The 24,589-nt window shown below is 39.6% G+C and overlaps 1 protein-coding gene across 6 annotated transcripts in view; it reads left to right on the top strand.

The window, feature by feature from the left end:
* LOC311433127 (transcription elongation factor A protein 1) overlaps nt 1–24,589 on the top strand; it is a 53,578-nt gene that overhangs the window by 4,884 nt on the left and 24,105 nt on the right. For 3 of the 6 annotated variants that reach the window (XM_084511878.1, XM_084511877.1, XM_084511879.1), the window contains 6 exons: nt 296–343; nt 1,436–1,506; nt 2,114–2,187; nt 2,958–3,059; nt 3,698–3,874; nt 5,369–5,934. In XM_084511878.1, the coding sequence (XP_084368004.1) occupies nt 303–343; nt 1,436–1,506; nt 2,114–2,187; nt 2,958–3,059; nt 3,698–3,874; nt 5,369–5,422 (519 nt within the window). In that variant the 5' untranslated portion in view covers nt 296–302 and the 3' untranslated portion in view covers nt 5,423–5,934. Of the gene's footprint in view, nt 1–295; nt 344–1,435; nt 1,507–2,113; nt 2,188–2,957; nt 3,060–3,697; nt 3,875–5,368; nt 5,935–16,055; nt 16,492–21,954; nt 22,018–24,589 lie in introns of those variants that run through there. The other 3 variants (XM_084511880.1, XM_084511876.1, XM_084511875.1) reach the window with 3 other exon arrangements.

Raw genomic sequence — 24,589 nt, 5'->3', positions numbered from 1 at the left:
ACTAAAAGGCATATATATGTGTGGATTTTACGTGTGCATGTATACATATATAAAGGAGCCCATCAGTGTTTTGCTTCCTCTCCATCGAGGGTGATAAGTCAGCCCTGAATAATAAACACTTGGAGTCACTAATTTCAAGGGAGATTTCTTGAAGAGATGCTACAGGGTAGCTAATGTTAATTATGGTTTAAAAGTGAGACAGAATTAGAGATATATAATTTAATGGTGTAACTGCATCTGTATTACCAAATTCCACTGTATACCTGATGTCACTTCTGTCTGTTCTCACTTTTAGGCCAGTTATGCCAGTTTCTTTAAACATGAACATGGCTATGCCATCGTGGTAAGTACTTTGTTAAACTGCAAACAGTTCTTGAGGTTTAAACTCATAGTTCTTAATTAAAAATCCTGAACAACCTAAATGACTAGTTTTAATTGGATGTAAGTATCAAATTTTTTTGGTTCAGTTCCCTTCTTTAAAAAGGCTTTCATGACGACACTAAATTCCCTGTGTGGTAGTGGTTACTCCTCAGGACTAACTTGCATGTCTTAAGAAAACAGCTGAAAACCATTTTATTTTAGAAGTATAATCTATAGTCTGTATTGTGTGTAGTCAACGGTAGTGGAGATTTGGAATGAAAATACTGTTGCTACTTAGTGAGCAATATTTGGTGTGGCAGTAGAACATCTAGAAAATTTAGAACATCCACTCTCAAGAGAAACTGGAAACACTTTGATAGATTTAAATGGACTTAAACCAGTCCGTGTTTAACTTTTGTTATTTTTTTCTCAAGTAACTTGTGTTTGTTTTTTGTATATTTCTCCAATCAGTATTTTAATTTTGTACATAAAACTGTGAAGTTGCACACAGACCTGTTAAATCTGCATCAACAGAGGAGTGGCCAGCAGGTCAAGGGAGGTGATTGGAGGAAATTTGTCACTCAGAGGGTGGTGAGGCACTGACACACATTGCCCGGAGAGGCTGTGGATGCCCCATCTCCGGAAGGTGTTCAAGGCCAGGTTAGATGAGGCCCTGACCAACCTGATCTAGTAGGTGGCATCCCTGTCCATGGCAGAGGGGTTGGAGCTAGATGGTCTTTGAGGTCCCTTCCAACCCAAGCCATTCTGTGATGATTCAGTGATTCTATTAAATTGAAATGACTGCTGATGTTTTTGGAACAAAACCAAAATTGAGCTGCTGAACCTGCAGTAAATTACAGAAGGTAGCAAAACTCTGAACAACTTTGACTAGATCTAGCATTTTATCTACATCTACAGGTTGTCCATGATTTCTTGTGAACTGTGGATGATTCTTAGGAAATAAGTCAACTAACAAGCATTTTAGTTTGGAAAACATCTCAATTTTACTATTTGTGTTTTAAGGAAGTGGAATGGATGCTCTAATGAGTAATGCTCTTGTTGATGTTTTTGTAAGGTTTGATATCATTGGACTTTCTCCAGATTCACAAGAAGATGAAGCTGGGATCAAGCAGGCAGCAGAGAATGGTATGTTTAGGAACGCTTTTTAGGTCTTAAAAGTACTACTTTGTATTCTGAAACTGATCATTAGTCTGAAACAGTCTACAGATTCACAAAGTCAAAAGCATTGGGCAAGGTAATACGATGTGTTGCGTTACTGCTGATTTGAGTTTAGGTAACTGCATGTTTTTTTTAAACTTCATGAGTGAGTAGGTAGTTCATCAGTATAAACACTTCATACACTTCATATTCTTGATGATAAAATGTACGTGGGAGCTAGTGTGCTGGTTTTTTGTTATTTTTAAGAACCTCTGGATAGTATAGCAGTTAGAACAGTCTTCCATTTGTGCTGCTGGGTAGTTAGAAGAGGATACCATCTCCCTAGCAGGGAAACTTGCAAGACTTCCTTGCATGTTTTCCTCTTTGGAAATTGTATAGCTGCACTGGATTTTTTTTTTTAATCATGTCCTAGATTTTTTGATAATTCTTACTGCAAAGCAGATGAAAGTTTCCTTTTGTTAGCTTTCTGTTGTCATCAGGGAGATGCCAACTTGTAGACTGTCTTGTAGCCTCTCTTGTAGACTTCCTACAGAGTGGAATGCATTTTCACTACTGGCCTTTATTTGTGTTGCAGTTAAAGCACTGATAGATCAAGAAGTAAAAAATGGGATTCCTTCTAATCGAATTATTCTGGGAGGCTTTTCTCAGGTAAGGTATGGTTGGAAAGAACTGTGTCTCTTTCTAGGGAAATAACCTAGCTACCCTAATGTGGGAAATCCAAACTCAAACTGAAAAGCTGATGATAGGTGTTTCTGAAACTTTAAAGTGTCGGTTTCTCTTTGACTGAAAAAATTAATTTGTTCATGTTAAGCAAATAATTACTGTTCACTGAAAAATGAACATGTGGGAAAAAGCTCCTAAAATGAATAGGCTGTTTAAAGTCTGTTGTAGTGTTGCCTGAAAATCTCTTTTCTTGAACATCTTGGTAGTATTTTTAATTTAACTTCAATTTGGCAGGTATTTCATGGTCTGGATTTGTTTGGGAAATATATTTCGACCATTGCGGCTTCTAAAATATCATAACAGGCCAATGTCCTATAGACCAATTGGGTCTATATGCCAACTGTCTATGTGAAAGAGAATTAAAATATCAAAATAATGATGATATTGTCATGAGTGGTAGTGCTTTTTATTCATGTCTAGCTTTGAAGTCTAAGTTTCATCTGTTAGTTCTGGTAAATTTGCCGTTTTACTTGTGAATTGATCACATGGGCTTGGAAGTGGGGGGAAAATACAATAAATGTACTGTATATCTGTATCTTTGTGTATAAGAATACTTGATATTGCTCTTACTGTTGGTTCTGAGGAAGAATAAATTGGAATGGAAAAAGTTCTTTAAAGGAGAAACTGAAGATCTTGAAAGAAACATGAAAAGGAACGTTACCTTCACCATACTAATACTAATCTTTTTGTCTTAGGGAGGTGCTTTATCATTATATACAGCTCTTACAACACAACAAAAATTAGCAGGAGTTGTAGCCCTCAGCTGTTGGCTTCCTCTACGAACTTCCTTTGCTCAGGTATTTATGTTTCTTTCTTAAGGTGTTCTGCAGTTGTGAAATTAGTATATCTGAAGATTGTATCTTGTGCAGGAATTAGTGGCTGTCATTACTGAGTATTGCCTGCACTTAGATAGCTCCGAAGTTTGTGAAATAGGGCACTGCAGGTTTAGAGTTAGGCAAGTTGGGAAAATGAGGAAGAACTCAGTAGCTACCTCTGCTTAAAATAACATTCGGAGGAAACGTACAGGATATGGCAAGATTTTCCTTGAAGATGAATTTTCTATTTGCGACTAATTCCATCTGCAAGTCTTATTTAAGACTAGGTATTTAAAAAAAAGTATCAGTTTGTTTTACTATAGTCTAGAAGTCACATTTTTTGAAGATCTTTTTTGAAATGAGTGCCTAAATCTTACATGCAGGTGTGTTTTCCCTGTTTTTGTTGTTGTTGTTGAATTTAATGGGTGGGTGGTCAGGCATAGAATGTATTTCATGGGGAACTTGCATGCTATTCATAATGTTCTTCCTTGAGAATTCATCTTGCTTTGTCATGTCACAGGGAGTAGTGCCCTGGGGTAATTTTATCTCAAATATGTTAGTTTTACTTCATTTACTGTCTCCTTCTTCTCTTCCCCCCCTTTAAATCTCACTCCGGACAGGGCACTATCAGTGGTGTCAACAAGGAGATTCCCGTTCTTCAGTGCCATGGGGACTGTGACCCACTTGTTCCTTTAATGTTTGGTTCTCTTACTGTTGAGAAGCTAAAGAGTATGATAAATCCAGCCAATGTAACCTTCAGGACTTACTCTGGCATGATGCATAGCTCATGTATTGAGGTAATTTTCTTAATGTACAATGTTTTAGTTGTGCACTTTATTTTTCCCTCCAAACAATTTTTTGGTTGTTTTATTTTTTATTTTTAATTAAAAGTGCATGGTTCTATTGACTTATTTTACGGAATAGGTTAATGCCTGGCTGAAAAAAAACATTCAAGGGAAATGTTTATATGACTGTTGGGGATTTCATTGGAAGACTTTATTTTTGGGTCTAGGCTGGTTGGTCTATAAAACACTTTTTTTCCTAATTTTTATTGCTTGCTTATTAAAGTAATCACCACAATGGAATGCAGATTGAATTCTCACAGCATCAGTACAGCTTGGCATTCTGGGGAGAAGTGCACGTTCTGTGGATGGTTTTGGAGACATCAGAGGAATTTGGAGGGGGGTGTTGCAATTTTGAAAGAGGCAGCCTCAAAATCTGTGCTTATGGTTCTGGCCCAGCAAGCAGTTGAGCTGATGTAATGGCTTGCTGCTGCCAGAATGGGGTGGGCTAGTTTCCTCTGCTCTTGACCTTGTGGCCCTCTCTTCCTGCACCAGCTCTGGAGCTGATCAGAAACTTCTTTGAACCCTCTGAATTTGCTAAAATGGTAAAAGCTGCTGGCTTTAGTTTTGCTGCCTTAGTGAGTTGAAGCATCTGAACCCACACAATGGTAGGAGCAAAAAACAGAATAGGCAGCAACGAACAGGTCTTCCATTTTTCAGCAGCAGTAACTTTGTAAATTTGGATAGCTGCATCTCTTTGGGAGGTTTATGCAGTTTTATTACATTCAGACAGTAATAGCATTGGGTTGTCATGCAAATGTATGTGTTCTTTCTTATGACAATTAGTACTTTTTGATATGTTTTTTTTTTCTTTGGGGCGGGGGGGGCAGTCATGCATTTTCTAAACTTGCATAAAGTGCTACTGTCGTATATTGCGTATTCCTATGAAGGAGCTTCCCTGGTTTAAAAAAAAAAAAAAAAGTAATAATAAAAACTAAATTATTTCTTATGTGGATTGGTTTCCCAGTCTGTTTCACAGTGTTGCTTTTCATTCCTTAAGATAGGAAGTATCATGAAGGTAAAGTTGTTTGGCTAGGAGGAGATGCTGCTGGGTTTTCACACCACCGTTAACTTGCAAAGGTTTAAAGTATGCATAAACCTACAGCCTCAGCTACATTCAAAGCCAGTCCATTTTCAGCCTGGTGCTGTTCGCATTACTTGATGATTAATATGTAGATTGCTTGTTCAACTTCACAGAGAAAAAAGGTGGCCTTTGTCCTTTTCCTTTGGCTTTAACCTCTTCCAAGCAAAGCTATATCTATTGCCTTGAAGTTACGTGCTTTGATTTGCTGTGTGCAAAGTGGTAAAAACATATCAAGTAACTAACTGAATATTCAGTATTTCTAGCCCAGCTGCTCACAATAACTGAATTTTTGAAACCTTATTTCGTGTAGCTGAAAATATATTAGTAGTGAACTTCAACTAATGCATACCTTTCTCTTTGAACAGGAGATGATGGATGTAAAACAGTTCATAGACAAACATCTACCTCCCGTAGACTGAAATGATACGTGAGAAGCCTTCTACATAAAATACACCAGCATCAACTGTGGTAGAGCGTTAATCTTTTCACATGCCTGATAGGAAGCATTACTTCTGTACCTACAGTGTTACTACTGTGTTGCAAATTTATACTTAGGACAAGGATTAAATAATACACACGTGCGAGAAATGATAATCTTTTTAGTATTGATCATCCACTGATGAAATTGTAAGAATGAGGCAGCTAGGTAACAATGATAGAATGTAAACTGAGCATACTATTTTAAAGACATGCCTGACTTTTGATTGCAAAATTTTGAACCATTTATACAAGTAATTAAAGACTAAATTTATGTGAACAACATAAATGTGACCAGTTTAGTATGTTTGAGACATGTTTGTTCTTAATACTCTTTGAAAATAAATTAAAACATTTTGTTTATGTAATGGATGCATAAAGTACACAACAAATGTTGTATAAAAGTATGTAACAGTGGGCATATGGTGGTAGAATAAATGTTACTGAGGACAAACCTTGAAATGTTAAATGTTAATTCTTACACCAGATAGAAGGGTGGCTCTCCTAGAAAGACTTAGTCAGTAGAGGTATATCCTGTATTTGAAACACCACAATTTTTAACTGTTTTCATACAAGTATATACTGATAGTTATATCATTATGAAGGGACTCAGTACTTGTTACACCATCATTCGTTGCTGTCTTGTTGCCAGTTGTTTTAGATTACGATAAAATTATGTCAAATACTGACTTGGAACAGAATTCTGAAGAAGTGCATAAGGTTAATATGAGTTTCATTTAAAAAATCCTGTTTTGATATTGAATATTCATCTTATGCTTTAATCATTGTAGCTTTCATTTATGTAGAAATGTTCATGATATATTTTACATGAGCGATTCCAGCATACAGTTTTGATTTTTCTGGCTGCCTTGGAGTAACTAACTGAAAACAGTGCAGCCATGTAGTTTTTAGTTTTGTGTATTGTTGAAGTCTCATTTGTAACATAGACATTGACCAGTTTAGATTCTCTTTTGTGGAACTGCCAGTGGAATTGGGATAACTTTAAATTGTTATTGTCTAATACTTTCTTTTATTTCATTTCAAAACTTGAGATTTTTTCTGGAAAAGAAAACAGAATGTTATTTTCAAATATATGATTGTATGTTTCCCTGGATCAATGTAGCCTAAGAATGTGGAGACCTACTACAGGCAAAAAAATGTTCAAGATATAGAATGTCTCTTATTTTAGAAGCATAAAGTTCTAGAACACACTGGATTACAGAAATCAATGCATGCTTTTTGTAGTTAAGAGCTGTAATTCACTTTCTGGAAGTAGCTGTTCTTCTGTAGCATTTAGAGGCCATCACCACACTAGAGATATTAAAAAAAATATACTATGCTTTTTACTACATAATAAGCTGCTTAACAATCTTCTATACTGAAATATGTTTGCAAGCAAAGAATATTCCTGTTTTGGATGCATCTGTGTTGTCAGCATTGTGATTCATACCTGTAGATAAGGTACTTTCTACTCACCCAGCTTAATCAGGCAGTCTTCTTGCAGTATTTTTGGATTTACATCACAGGAACCTGCCAGTACAAATGTATAAATCAGGAATTATGTATGTATATCCCTCTGACATAGCTGCTGCCAGAAATCTGGCTTGTTCACCTGGTCTGAGTTCTCAGTTTTCATTACTTTTCTTCATACGTAGTGCACTTCATTTTGAGGAAGCTATTTTTCTTTTCTAATCCTGTTTCTCTGGATTATTAAATGTCTCAATTGAAAAGGATTATTTTTTTTTTTTTCTGAACAGTATTGGGACACTTCTAGAAATTCTATCTGCATGGCTGAGGAGTCTATTAACTTTGAAGTTTAATTATTTTTTTCAGTCTCAGTCACTGTTCTATGTATTTGCCAATTTGTCTTTCAGTTAATTTCTTTCACTGAAGAAACCATAATATTCTTGTAGTTGTGCCAAAGTTGTGTTCAGAAAACTGTATTTCCTAGCTTGGAGTCATTCCCAAATTGCATTAGCTAATTTTGCAGCCCCGCTGAATTGCAAACTTCTTAGTCAAGCAGTATGTTATTTCCCTTAGTTTTCAGATTGATTCCTACTCCCCTGTTGTCTAAGTTACTCCCCAAATACTGTCTTGTTTCCAAACTTCTGCATAACCTTCTGATCTTTTTATTATTTTTGTGTCCTGTTTGTGAATTGATAACAATGTCCAGCTGCTGTTGTTCATCTCTTATTTAGTCTGCACATTTCACATTTTTTTCTTATGTTGTGATTAGTTTAAAAAGAAATATTCCTAAGATGTTAAAATGAGATTGGTTTTATATTCTGTGTTAGCTTAACTCTTTTCTCAGTTTTATGCACAGGCTTCGCAGCTCAAAGTCAGCTTCTAGAAATTCTGCATTTTAAACTTAGATCAGCTTCAGCTATTGTCTCCATGATGCTTTGAAATGTTCTTTTAGAAACGCTTTATATGACAACTTTGTTATGCTAGCTGAGTATTTAAACAATGTGTTTTGTTTTGTTGTTCATACTGTTTTGCTGCTTACTTTATCCACAAAGAGCTGTGTTACCAAAGTAAATGTAAGCAAATGTCATGACTTAATTCTGAATTCCTATTCTGAGAAGAGTCCTTCCTCATGCTTTGTTGCAGGGGAGATGTGTATGTTGTAGATGGGGTTTTCTAAAGAGCCCAGAAACCAGAGGAAATTTCATAGATGTATTTGAAGCCTGCCCCATTTCTTCCAATAGCAGTGTATGTATACTGAGCTCTAGTCTTTTTTTTTTTTTTTTTTTTAACTTCCCAGCTCATTGGAAAGCTGTGTGTGATCTCTTAGCTGAACTTAGTCACTACCTGATGTGATTTGATGCTGGGGTTGTTGCATGATGTCCTTGCTGGCATGTGTTTTTAGGCTGAATGATAGCTTGTCCCAGTGTGTTTATTTTCACAGCAGTCTATTAAAATGGAGAAGTTGGGCTGTCAGTGCTCTAAATATGAAAATCCTGTTCTCGGAAACTACGACTTGAAAATCTCCAAGAATTAATTTTATTTTTGCATTGCTGAACTTCATTGAAATGGGATGATGCCTTAAAAATGCCTGTTTAAGCATTGATGTGAAAATGTCCTGCTTGCAGATCAGTTTATTTCAGTGGGTATCGAGCTCCCCGATACATTTTAATTTCACATTCAAAATTAAGTTTGACTGCAGTTTCGAGACATCAGAATTCTGACTTCTTGTTAGAAGATGTTCCCCATTTTTAACTAAACACACTGAATCATGTATTGTGAGCCAAATCTTCCAGCCATTCCTGAAGTAAATGTACTGTGGTGAGGGCTGTATGATTTGGTCTCTTCCTATTGTGTACAATTACAACACAGTAGATTGGTAAAAAGTACTGTACATCATCGCTGGTATTAGAATTGTTAATTAAAACATGTTCTTTCTAATGGGGTATACTGAACTTCATTAAAATTATTAGGCTGAATCTTGGAAGTAGGGGCACTGTTTCTGTTAATGGATACGACTAATAACAAACTGTATATGTTAATGAAGCCATATGTACAAGGCCTGCATATCTTAAATTTTACAAAGAAATACGGAACACTTGTTCTTTGTGTTATGAGGTATAAGCCATTTATATTTAATATAAACATTTAACATGTAATTTAGTTTATGATAAGGACACAACTTTGAAAATTACTTCTGTAGTAGGGAAGATGTAAAATCTTTCAGTTTTTATCATTGTGAAATAAATATCAATCAGTGTTTGGGAAAGTACTAACGAGTTTTTCCGTACATACCTGAAAGAAGTCGAGCTTTCATGTGCTGTGAAACAGGCACTTGGAGACCTCTTGCAAATGTATTGCAGAGTAATGGATGCATGATTCTGTAATACAAAAGGATGATTCATAGTTACTGAAAACAAACAAAACACGTAATGATTTGCTTTTGAGAAGAATGCTAAGCATGAATTATTTTTTTTTTTTTCATATTCTAGGTTATTAATTTTATTTCAGCTTGCTTCCTTGGAATCTGCAGTAATTTTGAAAGGTAGAGGAAATTAAAATATTTTCCAGTGCCCTTATTGTAGGACACTGAGGAGCCAAAGTCTTCTCTCTGTGTGCTGTTAAACCATTCCCTGGGGCTTCTGCAGTGTCAGGGAACCCTTCAAAGTTATGTTAGGTTTAGCATATGTACCACTCTATATACTTGTTAAAGAATCAGTTTTGTGGTCAGGGGTTTCATGCTCCTTAGGCTGACTGTGAAATCTGAGGCAGAACAGCGGTATACACAGTGTGAGGCACTCCCATGAGAAAACATGGAGGTTATCTGGGAAGAAATACTGTGAAGTGTTTAGCTGAAGAAACGTGAGAACGAATGGTGTCTTCATGTGGTAAAAGTAGACCTCCCTCAAGCAGCTTGAAGAAACGAAACGTCTGCTTGTCTGCATATGTGGTGGTTTTCATCTTCTCCCTCGTCCTTAGGAGGAGCTTCTTCCCTTACTAAACAAGCTTACTTCATTTCCATTGTTTTTGTCTTGACTGTAGGGGCGACTGATACCATAGCTGGTTGGTCCTTTGGGGTGGTCACAGTGTGTGTTATCTCATCATCGAATTCAGGAACTTCCCTGTCCCCTTGAGGGTGCTGGGCAGTGTTAATTGACATTTGAGAGGCATAAGCCAGACCCCAGCAGAGTGCAGCAAGCTGGTGGAGTTCTCTGGTATTGCCAGGGTCAGGGCATACGTCTTTCAAACGCTCTACCAGTTTTCTTGGATTTTGCACTTGTTCTGGGGTGAAGTTAAGAACCATCAGAGGAGAAAACCGTGACAGGTACCTGCCCAAATCCCCCCACACACCTTGCCACCCACAACTACTTTGTCTCGGGGTAGGTCCTTGGATGATATTCTTAATAAATTGTTTGACCTCAGGGAGGAAGACAAACACTGGAACTAGTAATAGGATAACATCCGACCAAGGGTAGCCAAAATACTCAAAGGCTGCTGCAATTAGCCCCCAAGGAGAAAAGAAGAAGGCACCACCCCTGATACTATTCATGGATTGACTGCTAGGGGAGAAAAAAAGAAGGCAGTGTAATTCTTAATATTTCCAAAAAGATAATCTCCAGGAGCCTAGAATGATAACAATGCAAGGCCTGAGTACCAGACGAAACTGGAGGCACAGCATGATAAAGAAACCAAACACAGTTTTCAACATGTTCTCCAATCGGATGTAGAGGAAAAAAGAGAACAGAGAACGGACTACATACAGCACAAAAATATTAACAGAAAACCCAACATTGTGACTAGCATTATATTAGTTGTAAATACCTTAATCAATTCTACTGTTATCTCAACCCTCGAGCCCCACGTTGGGTGCCAAAAAGGACTGTGGTGGTTTTCCTCAGCTGGGCAGCCGAGCTCCACCACAACTGCTCTCTCACTCTCCCCTCTCCTCAAAGAGGAAGGGGGGAGAAAATACAACACAAAGAGCTCAAGGAAGCACAGAGAAAAGGAAAAAAAAAATGTTCTCTACTTCCCATCAACGGGAAGCAGGGCCTCAAAATGTGTAGTGGTTGTTCAGGAGGACAGCCCCCTACCCCACAGGAGCCCCCTTTTCATTGCTGAGTGTGACATCAGGTGTTATGGAATATCCCTTTGGTTGGTTTAGGGCAGCTGCCCCGGCAATGTCCCCTCCCCATCACTTGCCCACTCCCAGCCTGCTGGCTCCTGGGGGCTTGAAGGGAGTCCTGATGCTGTGCCAGCACTGTGCAGCAATAGACACAACACTGGAGTGATATCAGTGCTGTTCCAGCTACGAGTGCAGAGCACAGCGCTGTGTGGGATGCTGCAGGGAAAGGTGACTCCAGCCCAGACAGACCCAGCACAGCATGGAGTGATGCCAACACATTCACATGGGGTACATTGAAGTTAATGTATGGAAATGTGTATTAGAGGCAGATATGTGAATAGTCAGTGGCAACTTATGGATATAAATACAGCTGGTAACAATAAAAATGCAATAATACACAGTAATTTGTCAGTTTATGAAAAATTTTGACTAGTTTTCAGTGCCCATTTGCTTTCAGCCGTGGCATACTTTTCAGTAGCAATACAGCTGTGAGGAGAAAAGTTGCCTAGAATTAGCATAGTAAAAAATTACAGTGTAGTATTGAATTAAACTTTATCCAACACGGTATGAGACCATTGGTGTGGTAAATGAAGAAAGTGACAAAATTCTCAGCATGACAACTCTTTAACCTATAAATGGGATTCTCTGAAGACTTTTTTTTTTTTTTGATTGCCACTTTCACGTTACCACCAGTTGCCTTTAGGATAGCAAGTTTTATTAATTCTCCTTGAGTGAAACATGCCTTTGATATAACTTATTAAAGCTGATTTAAATGAAGTACTTCCATAATTTAATTGGCATCCACGAAGTAAATCAGTAGATAACGATTTTCTCTTAGTTCCATTTCCTGGAAAAGAACAACCTCCTCCTTTTTAATCTGCAAAACTTGTAAAACTTAAAACTCCTAGCCAGTTTGCAGAGGTGTAGTCAGCTTTACCTCAGGCATCAACGTGAGAGGTTTAGTTTCTCTGTGTAGGCAAGGTGGTTTTCCCTTGGGGACACATCAGAGTTTTTAAAAGGAATGTGGTATTGAGATGGTGAACCTGGATTGCCCACTCAGTGGGGAAACAAGGGGAGGTCCTGTCATCAAAAAGTATATAAATCGTGTTTTGGAACTAGTAGGGGCGCTTGGTCTAACTTCAGGTCACACCATTATAACCTTTGGCTAGTCCAAGGAATTCAAAAACCCTATTTGTTGAAGAACAATAGAAATAACTACTCAAGATGCACGTTACTGTTTCCGAAAGTTTGGAGGAAAATCTCACAGATAAGAGAAATCACAACTCCCAGTTGCTACAGCTCCTGTTACGAATTGAATCTTGTACTAATCTTTTTTTTCCTCTGTGAAAAACAGGGTCAGTTGGCTGATGCAGACCGATTGCAGTTCTGTTTTGATAGACTGAAACCACCGTTTATGAAGTGTTCAAATAAAGAGGAGGGGCACAATGAGTATGTTTTGTGGTTACATAAAACTTTTTGGAATGCTGTGAATTTTACATTTTCCGTAGATGTGCTAACAAAAATTAGAGGAGCTGTTCTCATATGAAATATTAGTCCTGAAAATGGAAGGCTTTAAGTGGAGGAGGGGTTTAGAGATCCGTAGCTACAAATTTTTTGTGTGCTACTGTTGTGATCCTCCCCCTTAATTTCTGGCTATGTTGTATCATAGCAAAAGAGACTAGTTAGCAGAAGTCTGCAACGTTTCACAGGTGCACCCTCTCTTTGGAGAACCTTTTCTGTCTCTTAAATCTTCACATTGTGGAAGGTCCTGCAGTCCAGCAAATGAGAAGCACTACTGAATTAGGGACTGTCTCTTTGCAGCAGCATACGTACGGTACTTTTTAGAGAATGTCACAAAAGAACTGTGAAAACATGCTATAACAGGTAAAAGCATTGCAACAAGTGGTATGCTATTTCTTCTTTCCAATGTGTTATTTAGGAGAAAGAAGCTCTGAACAGAAAGGTTGCATAGTTTTAACTTTTGATTTTTTTTTTTTTTTTTCCCCTCTCCTATTCTTTGGAGTTCAAATGTTACATTATAGAAGAAATTGATGCTGTACAAAGTTTCTTGTTAAAGGGTCATCTAAAAGAACAACCGTGGAGCGTGCTGTGTTTTTCTTCTCAATAAAGAATCACTGTCAGTAAGGCTGACAGAGCAGCTAATATACAGAATCTTGTTAGCAGTGGTTCAGTTTATTTGTACTATGTGCTACAGAATCAGAATGATAATCAGTTATGTGAGCTGCATTTTTTTTAATGCAGATGCTTGCAGAAAAGGATATGCATTACCATCTGGTTAGTCTTTGATTTCCCTACTGAAATATTTCTCTGATGCTCCTTTCATTACTTTAGATGTTAAATGTATGATTTGCTTTCTCCTTACAGTCCTGCTGCAGCCCCTTGTAAGTGCTACATCACATTTGATTTACATTTATGATTTCCTTACCTGATACATTTTGAATGTTAATAAGATTTAATCTGCATTTTAGAACTTTCCTTGCATTTCCAAAGAATAAGATATTGAAAGTTTTTGTTTGTTTGTTTGTTTGTTTTTAGATAGACTAATATGGGAAGACTTCATTTCAGAACTTAAATATGTTTGAACTAAGCATACTGACAGATTTGAGATTTTTGTTTTTCTGATAGTGTTGTCTCTGGCCTATTTTGCACGTACTGTAGAACACAAACAAGCTTGTTTACCATACAGCATAGCAATAGATCTCAGCTGCTAACACGCCATGTACTGTTTTTATCATTGATACGGTAGTGAGAAAAACAGTAACACCTTTCATTTGAAGTTAGCATCTAATTTAACCTGAGTTAGTTATTACTTGTACTAGGCTAGTGCATCTAGACAAAATGAACTACACCTGAACTGTCACAAACCCTTAAATGTTGAGAGCATTGCTACTTTTTTTTTTTTTTCTCCAAAATCTGTCCATGAAAGCAGAGGTAATCTTCTAAAGGTTTCTTGGTAACTTTGTTTTTTCCCTTGAGCATATACTAAAGGAAAAAGCTACAAGATTTCTGTATGTTTATCCAATTCACACCCTTGATCTACCATCTGGGAAGATCCTGTCTAGCTCCCAAATTATTTTTATTGCTTCAAATGTCTGTGTATGTCTAGACCCTTCAACTGGCAGATGCTGCAACCACTGTGCATTCAGCATCATGCAGAAGTGCTTTAAAACCTCCTGTCTTCATGTGGCTTCAGAATTTAAGTCAGTCTTGCTGCAAAGTACATGACGTGTAATTGCAGTGTCAGTAGTCTTTGCTCTAACTGCTTTCCTGAGTGCCAGCTCAAGGAAAATGCCTATCTTACCTCTTCTCCAAAATGCTGGTGTTTTCCAGCCCTCACCCACAAATGCACCCACAGCATTTGACGGTTTACTAATAATAGTTTCCAGAAGCACACATAAGCACCCTCCTGAATCTTAGTAGGGGATAATCTGCATGTAATCTTTATGTAACGTGTGGATATTCTGATTGCTTTCTTGAGGTAAACACTTTGATTTTACAGTGAAAGTAGTTAAATGGTCACTAGTGGCGTTCCCCAGGGCTCAGTACTGAGGACAGTCCTCTTTAATATCTTTATCAATGATCTGGATGAGGGGATTGAGTGCACCCTCAGTAAGTTTGCAGATGACACCAAGTTAGGTGCGTGTGTCGATCTGCTCGAGGGTAGGAGGGCTCTGCAGGAGGATATGGATAGGCTGCACTGATGGGCTGAGGCCAACTGCATGAAGTTCAACAAGGCCAAGTGCCGGGTCCTGCACCTGGGGCGCAATAACCCCAAGCAGAGCTAGAGACTGGGAGGGGAATGGTTGGAAAGCTGCCTGGCGGAGAAGGACCTGGGAGTATTGGTTGATAGTTGGCTGAATATGAGCCAGCAGTGTGCTCAGGTGGCCGAGAAGGCCAACACCATCCTGGCTTGCATAAGAAGCAGTGTGGCCAGCAGGGCTAGGGAGGTGATTGTCCTCCTGTACTCGGCTCTGGTGAGGCCGCACCTCGAGTACTGTGTTCAGTTTTGGGCCCCTGGCTACAAGAAGGACATCGAGGTGCTTGAGCGGGTCCAGAGAAGGGTGACGAAGCTGGTGAGGGGTCTGGAGAACAAGTCCTACGCGGAGCGGCTGAGGGAGCTGGGCTTGTTCAGCCTGGAGAAAAGGAGGCTCAGGGGCGACCTTATTGCTCTCTACAGGTACCTTAAAGGAGGCTGTAGTGAGGTGAGGGTCGGTCTATTTTCCCACGTGCCTGGTGACAGGATGAGGGGGAACAGGCTAAAGTTGAGCCAGGGGAGGTTTAGGTTGGATGTTAGGAAAAAACTCTTTACTGAGAGGGTTGTGAGGCATTGGAATAGGCTGCCCAGGGAAGTGGTTGAGTCACCATCCCTGGAGGTCTTTAAAAGACGTTTAGATGTTGAACTTAGCGATATGGTTTAGTGGAGGACTGTTAGTGTTAGGTCAGATGTTGGATTTGGTGATCTTGGAGGTCTCTTCTAGCCTAGACAATTCTGTGATTCAATGACGTGGTTTGCCTTTTTTTTTTTTTATTTCCTAACTACAAAAAAAAAAAAAAAAAAAAAAAAAGACATTCATGAACAGAAATTGACAGTACATATTACACATTTATGTCAAACTTTGTGTATCTTACTCGACCATATACAAAGTTTAGGCTGGTTGAAACACTGGGAAGGAACTGAGGTACTACAGTGTGGTATGTGGCTAACGCAAAAGTTTCTTCCTCATCCGCCTCTCAGCTGTACTGGTTCTTGAGCCTGAATCAGTTCTAAAATCTGAAATCCTCTATGTTATAGAAAAGATGGGCTTTTTAAAAGGCCTTTTCGGTGACGGGGAGGGAGGGCTTTATGTCTTTTCCAAGCCAGGCAGGGTGAACGCTGCCAGCGGGGCTGGCAGCTGAGGGCGGCGGCGCAGCCCTAAGATGTCTGACGCGGCTGGGGCACCTCGTGCCTGAACCAACCCCTCAGCAGGCGCTGAGCTGAAGCTTTAGGGCACACCACCCCGAGCAGCGCCTGGGGTCGGGGCGGCACATCCCGGGAGCGCGTTTCATTGCGCTTTGCCTGTTGCTTGGGGGCAGAAACGTCCCCCCCAGCCCCATTTTTCCACACACACGCTCTCTCGGCGCTCCTTAGCGCTGCCTGGCTCCCGCGGCCGGCGCTCGCCGAGCGCTGCCTGGCGGCGCCGCGCCCATCGCTGGTGCTGCTGGGGCGGGCCGGGAGGCAGCGCCGCGGCCTCGCTCCGGCTCCGGGACCGGCTCCGGCTCCGGCTCCGTGCCCCGACCCCGAGCCCCGAGCCCCGGCGCGGCCCCGGCAGCGGGCGTCCCTGGCGGGGGCACGCCATGACCACGGAGGACGAGATCATCCGCATCGCCAAGAAGATGGACAAGATGGTGCAGAAGAAGAACGCGGTGAGGCGCCGGCACCGGCCTCGCCGCGGCCCCTTCGCGCCGGGGGAGGCTCAGGGCGGCAGTGAGGAGGCATTTCTGCTCAGAAAGAGCAGCCAGGCACCGGGACGGGTTGCACAGGGAGGTGGTGGAGCCACCGTCCCTGAGGGTGTTCAGGGAAGGGCTGGACGTGGTGCTTGGGGACAGGGTTTGTGGGTGGCACTGGTGGGAGGGGGTGGCTGCACCAGGTGGTCTTGGGGGTCTCTTCCAACCTTCACAATTCAATGTTTCTAATCCAAAACTTAGCTGTGTGCAACTTCTTAGTACCATACAGTAGCCACATCAACGACTTTTCCCTCTCTAAGATGATATAAATTACCAATAACGCTTTTAGTAATGCTTACCCATCTATGGGAGCACCGGCTGCATTAAACCGGTGAGGTTTGTGTGTGTCCCGCTGCGTATCCCAAATCTCCACAGCAAGCAGCGGCACCGGGTGCTTTCAGTAACAGCTGGCAGCAAGGACAGGGGCATGAAGCTAGTGGATGCTGGAGTTGTGGTCCTCTCCCTTCCCGTACTGAAGGTGTTCACGTCCCAATTCATACCCTTATGAAACTAGTCTGCAGGCTTTTCTGGGATGTACTAATTCACAGCTCTTCCTTTTCATTTTTTCCCTCCTACTCACAAGCACAAAAGGATTCGTTGTCTCACTTTCTCAGCTCTGAAGTTGGAGCAGTGGTTCTGTTTTGTGATATATCTCAGGTGCCTCAAGTACCTGAAGGGAGCCTACAGGAGAGCTGGGGAGGGACTCTGTCAGGGAGTGCAGTGATAGAACAAGGGGGAACAGCTTAAAACTAAAAGAGGGGAGACTTAGAGTAGATATTAGAAGGAAATTCTTCACTCAGAGGGTGGTGGGGCCCTGGCACAGGCTGCCCAGAGAAGCTGTGGATGCCCCATCCCTGGAGGTGCTCAAGGCCAGGCTGGATGGGGCTTTGGGCAGCCTGGTCTGGTGGGAGGTGTCCCTGCCCATGGCAAGGGGAGGAAGCTGAGGGATCGTTAAGGTCCCTTCTAACCCAAACCATTCTGTGGTTTTGTGATAAAGACATACAGACTACAAAATGTTTGAATATCGCAGGAGGAGGAATGGTGAAGTACAGTCTGTGTGGTTTTGTTTGGAAGACTTCTGACAAGAGGAAGAAAAACCCTCCCTGATAATCTGGAAACAACTGCTGGTGCTGTGGAGCATCAGTGGGGCAATACCGTAGGTGCTAAGTGACCGCCGGGCATTTTGTGGTGATGCGGGAGGCTTTAGGGTCTGGGCTGTAATCCTTAGCAGCAGCTGGGGTCACGCAGGCAGGTGCTGCAGCACAGGTAACCCGGTGCAGGCAGCTCACAGCTGTAGGGGCAGCACAGCATCTCCATGGGGGCAGCCTCGGTCGGATGCTGCGAAGCCCAGCACCGAGAGGGTATCAGCTATCCAAAGCATGTGTGTGTGCTGTGGTGGCGACCCTGAGCTGGGTGTTAGGAGAGGGAGTGCATCGGTATTTAACTCGGCAGCTCTTTCTCTGTGCTTTTCATGCTGGTCTCTGTCAGTTGTAAGGTGTTGGTTGGACTTAGTCCTTCTCTGCAGTTAAAATGCTAACTTTAGCAAAGTGACTGAGGTAATTTCTATACGGAGGTACTTTGTTGTCTCACAAAGATGGAGCTGAGTTGGGAAATGTGCTCTTACATAAGCACACACTAGACGATCATGTTCCTGACAACTTCATATGTTCCTTTCCCCATTTGTACTCAACATGAACAGGAAAATTTTAGACAGTTTCCTTATGCTGCCAAGCACCTGTTTTCAAGTCTAAAACACTTATTTATGTTTCTCTGTATTTGGTGTGTGTCTTTGAGAACGATTTGATGAAACCCATCAATAAGAAAAGCTTTGATACCTTTTCACCCTGAAGTTGGCAAGAGACACCTCAATCTCGCATACAAGAGGTGTCCGTGTGGTTTGTGACAGAGCCCTGTTTGGCATTTCTTTTGATGAGATGAAAAGGCAGCCAGTGCAGACACCCTTCCTGAGTCAGGTTCCTGGTGACTTGCCTTGACTAAAGCTTTAATTGCAGCTGTGCGGATTTCACAACTATTTACTGAAGCGATAAATACAGTTCTTGGAGGACGAAATAATCGAGCAACGTTGTATTTAACACACTATGAGATGCATATTTCTGCTGTTACTTCAGGTATTGATTGCATATTGGGAATAGATGTCACCACTCCTCTAGAATTAATGTGGTTTCGTTAAAACGTGTGTTGGGCCTTCCTATAGCTTTTGTTGTATGTAAGTACACTCTTCTCTCACTGAGTTACTTTAATGAATTATTATGAAAGATAAGGTTGCACCCATGGATTAAAAAAAAAACAAAACACACAAACAAAACAGCAGCAGTTGAGTAAGTTTAGGAATAAAGTTGTCCATGTTATTAAATGTTTGCTTCCCTAAGTGGAACAGATCTATAACTACATGTATATAGGCCTGTTGTCTTCAGAAACGTACTCCATTTTCTATAGCCTGAAGCATAGCTTTAAAATATACATACAGAACATCATTCTGCTGCTGTGATCTCGTCAGCTGAGGGAAGCTGAAAGGAGTGGTCTATGAAGGCTGTAGATTAAAGGTCAGGTAAACTGGAAGCCAATAGGAATGGGGCTGGAGCATTACCTTTTACTTTCTATAGAATTACAGAAATGTCTTGCAAAAAAGGATTTGTAATAATGTCTGTAACAGTGTTTAAAGCAGGACAGTCTTACACTAGAAAAATTGGAATTACAGCATCCACTTTGCTTTGGGTTGAAGAGGATGTCCGACTTTATGATAAGGAAAGTGGTTGTGAAAATCTGTTTAGTCGCTGATACAGTTTGGACTTGGTTTAAATTTAATGCATCTAGTTCTTAGTACACCTGATGCAATTGACTAGAGAAGAGTTAAGGCTTAGAAAACACCAGTGCATTAGAGGTTTTGGCAATTTAGTACAGAAAACAGCATGAAATGTAGGTACTGGACAGAGAGTGCATTGTTTTGTGATTTGTTGCATGGCCTGTTAAACTAACAGCTCAATATATAGGTTTGGAAAATATTTAGGCTGGGAACAATGGAGTTGTTTTGATACCTACAGTTGGAAAAACAATTAGAAATATATTCTATTCGACATTTTTGCCTGCAAGATGAGTTAAAAAGAGTGCTATAATCCCTACTTTGTATTACAGTATCATTGTTAAGCTGACTGCAGTACCAGACTACATTGTCCTGAGTTTATTTTGCAATCACGATCTGTGTACAGTTTGCTAATAAGTTAATTGGTTTGGAGGTAAGTGTTACCTGATTATATTTTTGAAAATGACGTTTTGTTTTTTGTAGCTTGTTTGGCTAAGAAAATTTTCTAGATTTTTTTTTTTTTTTTTTGTAGCTGTAAAGGTAATAGGTTTGTTTCACTTCAATCTGTGTTTGCACAGGGGAAAAACAAACAAACAAACATGCTTATGACTGTTTAGAGAAAGATATGGATTAGTATACTAACTCAGTTCAGCACCTGAAAACAGCATGAGATTTACTGGCCTTGCACCACTGCTGCTAAAAGTCCTCCGGGGGAGTTTTATTTAACTTTTATTCAAAAATTAGACTCTTTTCCTGGGACAGCAAAATGTTAAAGCTTTGGTTTTATGAGTGAATTGGGTTTCTGTGAGGTGGGAAATACTGAATTTTTTAGTTTTAGATGGTTCTTTGCTGTCACACACTTAAAAACAAACAAACAAAGGTTGTAGTAGACATTGGAAAGCATCTGAACGTGTGCCTGTGTGGATATGAGTTTTAAAATGCCACTTTTGTTTTACTCAGCCTGTTGGTGGTTGTTTTATGTGCTATCTTTAGCGGTTAAGTTGGAAGACCGTGCAGGTGCAGCAGCAGATTACATGAGTTCCTTTGCAACAGGTGTCAGAAGTTGGTTGGGAAGAACTTAAAAACAAAGACCCATGCAAATGAAAAGATGCAAAATGCATGTTGTAATACATACTTTGTGAATATGTAAAATGCATATAGAAGTAAATAAAATAGGATGAGCTGAGAGAGAGGTAAGGAAAGGGATGGATTTCCAAAGAATGGAAAGATGGAAATTTTGTGGAGTTGGTTTCTAAATTTCTGTGTTTTTATTTTTTTAAAAATTTAAAAAAAAAGGCAATAAGGTAATGGGGTTAGTCTGGGCAGAGTGGCCTCTAATATGAGAAGTCCTATGCCTTCTTGCTGTTCTTAGGTCACAGGTACAGAACCATATGCACTTGAATAACAGCAAGCATTTCTTAACCTTTGGGAGTTTGCTGTGCTCTGCCAACGCATGTGTAGCAAGGAGTGGATGGTGCAGAGATTTGCCTGAGTGAGGAAATTTGGAAGCCTATTGCTTGCATTTATGAAAACTTCTAAGTGAGGCCAGCATCACAAATGAACAAATTGTTAGAGCAGCTGTGTATATAGATTGTCATCAATATTTAGCAGATCAGCTAAGAGTATCATCTCTGAAATGAACTCATCTGTCTAGGAAACTAGTGCTTTCATAATATTAATTTATACCTTTCCTTATCTTAGCAGTGGAAGAGGAATAAAGAAAACTGCATGGCAGCTGTATAATAAACAAAAGCATTAGCTCAGTTGTTTCTAGTGCATTAGGATGGGCTCTGGCTTCCAGTCTGGAAAAAGTTGATGCTTGGCCTGTCTGGTGTAGGCTAAATACTCTTATCTGTCTGCACTAACCTATGCAGTCTAGTATGTATATTTCATTGAATTAATATTTAAAGTCAGTAGTTGAAAATAAGACTTGAAAGCAAGTCTTGCTCAACTTTTTTCTTTTTAATTGGGGCATTTGTTAGCAGACATGCATGCACAGTTGTCATTTCTATGGGGGACAGTAAACCTGTGTCTAGTTAAATAGCGTAATCTGATTATCATTTTTAAACCAGCATAATTTTATGGCTTTACCACTCCACTATAAATACAGTTAAGAAAGTGAGTTATAATGAGCTGCATTATTGACGGGCTGTACAGAGCTTCCCAACTCAAATTCTTGTCTAAAACAGCAGGTGAGCTTGTTGTAGATTACCAATTGTTGTCTGGTTTGTTTCTGATGCTGTTAAGCAAAATGTGCCTGTGGATGCCTGTTGTTGAGGGTGTGTGTTGGTTAAGTGGCAATTTACAGGATGCTCTGACTGGCATTTGAATTATATGGGATGAAACGTCCCTAGTCTTTCGGTGAATACTTTGAAATCTGAGTTAATTTTTAGTTTGTGAAGCAGAACATTCCTTGGCCCAGAATTGTTCCATGGATAAATTGGGAACTAATGGTTTGAATCCAGTCTGGGACCTTTAAGGCACATAAGAGTATGTTGTTGATACTATTTTTAAAATACCTCATTGCTACTAAATTGACTGTTTCTTTTTCCTTTTTGCAGGCTGGAGCTCTTGATTTATTAAAGGAGCTTAAGAATATTCCCATGACTCTTGAATTATTACAGGTATGACTTTTTATTGTTATGCTGCAAAAATTAACCCCGTAATAACGAAGGTGAGGCCAGCAAATCTGGAAGGTTGCGCTAATTAAAATAGATTCCCGTGGAGAAAGCACTTGAAGAATCTGTTATTTTGGATAAGTAGTCTGATTTCACCCTGATTCAGGGCATTTAAGACTTAGCTTCCACTCTTAAAGGTCATCTTTTGAGTTAAAAATAATGAATGTAGTTACAGACAAAGGAAAAGTACTGCTTATAGATTTGCTTTACTTACATTTGTAGATTCTTATTACCAGAAATGTGATGCATTTCCCTCTCTGTAAGGGAGAATGCACCTGATTAGAGCTCCTCCTTTTTACCTAGTTTGTTCTGTAGCTGGATTTTAAGTGAAGAGAACAGTAGTTCATACCTTCAGGTAGGTTGTATTTGATCATTTCCTTTTTTATCCATCTAACTCTGAGTAGTGTAGTTATAAAGGTAATTACAGTACCGGTTTTGCTCCTCTGTGCAGGTGTGGTGCTGTCTCACACTTGCAGGCGTACACTCTCATTTTGCTTATCTCTACATCTCTAACATAGTATATTACTTTTGTAAACTTTTCAAAAAAATAAGTCAATGAACTTCATTTACATGTCAAATTTCAAAGTTTGTCATGTAGTTCTGCAGTGTTTAACTTCTGTTTCAAATTAACTGGGTATTACCAATCTCTATGAAAATTTGCAAATATGGCTAAGTGGAAGACCTGATTTTTGATGTGGTAGTCACTTAAATTCTAAAAGACTAAAAAGTATCATTTTGCTAAGTGACAATGACCGCAGATAAAGAATTGGCTACAAAGATAAAAGTATCTGTAGCAGCATCAGTCTTTCCTATATATTTGTAAAATATATTTATTTTGGTTACGTTATCAGTAAAACCATTTGCCACAAAAAATAGGAATTTGAAAGTTTCACCTTTATGCATGAATGAGCATGGCTGATACAACTCTGCAACTTTTTTCCCTATGTCCAACCTTGTTCCTAAAACAAAGAAACAGAACACCTTCTCCAACCCTATTTTTTTTTTTTAGTTTCTTTGTGTAAATCTTATTAATACTATTCGTGTAATATATATATTTATATGTATATATTTCCCCTTTGGAATGAAAAATCCCTGTGTAAGTGCTCCATAAATTCTTTATGTATGTAAATACTGCTTTGCAAATCTCATGTGCTTGGTATGATGAATGAGACCAGGAGTAGTTTGACACAGAACAGCAGAGCTATCTTTATTTACCCTTTAACCTGAAGGATCTGACGAATGTACAAGTAGATAACTGGTAAAGGAATTAGCAGGTGGCTCCATGCTGTTTCACACGTCCCTGAATTAGAGATAGTGAGGAAACAAGTGGTAGAAACAAAAGCTTGAGCAAGGTTGAGATAAAATAAATTGGCTACAGTGTTAAAGATGAGCTTTAACAGCTCTGGGGCAGTGGCTAATTGCTGACCGGCTCAAGGCACCTGTCTGAGGGTCTCTAACCAATTATACGTAGGGATATACATAACTCCGGTCACTTTAGAACTTAATTTGATACTTTTTTTATTTTGCATCATACAAACATCAATTGTATGACAGATTTGGGTGCCTGGACAGCATGTGGGGCTACGGGGATAGTATATGTAGTAGTGAAAAAGGGCAATAAATGTCTCCTGTTCACGAGCCATCAGGAGTCTGTCTCTTGCATCCCTTCAGATAACTCATTCTTTTTTAGTTGCAATGAAAAATTTTCTTACTAGTGTTATCAACAGAGGGGACTCTTAAATCTTGATGAGTATAAACTTAAGTGTCTCTCTTCTGGGGCACTTGTGTGGCCCTGATTTAATTTCTATAGATTGCATACTAATCCTGTCTTGTTTTTTATTCTATTTGAAAGAAGCTTATTTATTTCCATCCACATCACAGGTACCTGCTTTTAAAGTGGAATAATATTTCTAATGACAGGTTGTTTTTAATCTGCATTGAGGGGCACCATATGAGTTTTTAAAGAAGATTTCTCTGTAAGTCTAGTAGTAAGTCTAAAGGGATGAGCTATTTTAGTCTTGCTTAGTAGACTGACTGTAGCTTTGTTAAGAAGTTTTTCTGAAGTATCCATTGCTGTATCCCAGATGCTTTTTGGCTGTGTAAGATTTCATTTAAACTCAAATTTATATTATTTTTGTTGAGAGTTTTATCAATATGTAACATCCGTTCTATGTTTCTTTGTTGGTCTCCCAAAATTGCTTAAACAGTGGAGGACTTGGAGCACCAGTTGAAATGGTGGGTCATTAGTGTGCTGACGTTAAGGAGAATGATGGTGAGAAAGTGGGAGCTCTAAATTCCTCTAAGTAGGTTGAGATATCTGTTGCTATGTTTGGACTGATGAAGCACAAGAAAGTATGAAAATCATACTTTGATGCCCATTTTGAAAACTGCTCAAAAATGGACTACTCTGAGAAATTCACCGCAGACTGATGTGATAGTTTCATTATTCCTTTGTAATAAAAGGAGTGACAATTCCTCTTGTGACATGACTGGCGGTTCAGTCTGAACCGGGGAGATC

The sequence above is a fragment of the Aythya ferina genome (assembly GCF_964211825.1).
Source record: "Aythya ferina genome assembly, chromosome: 2".
NCBI classification, from domain to species: Eukaryota; Metazoa; Chordata; class Aves; order Anseriformes; family Anatidae; genus Aythya; species Aythya ferina.
Note: the sequence above shows the minus strand (reverse complement) of the source record. Positions and strands in the feature narration are given on the sequence as shown.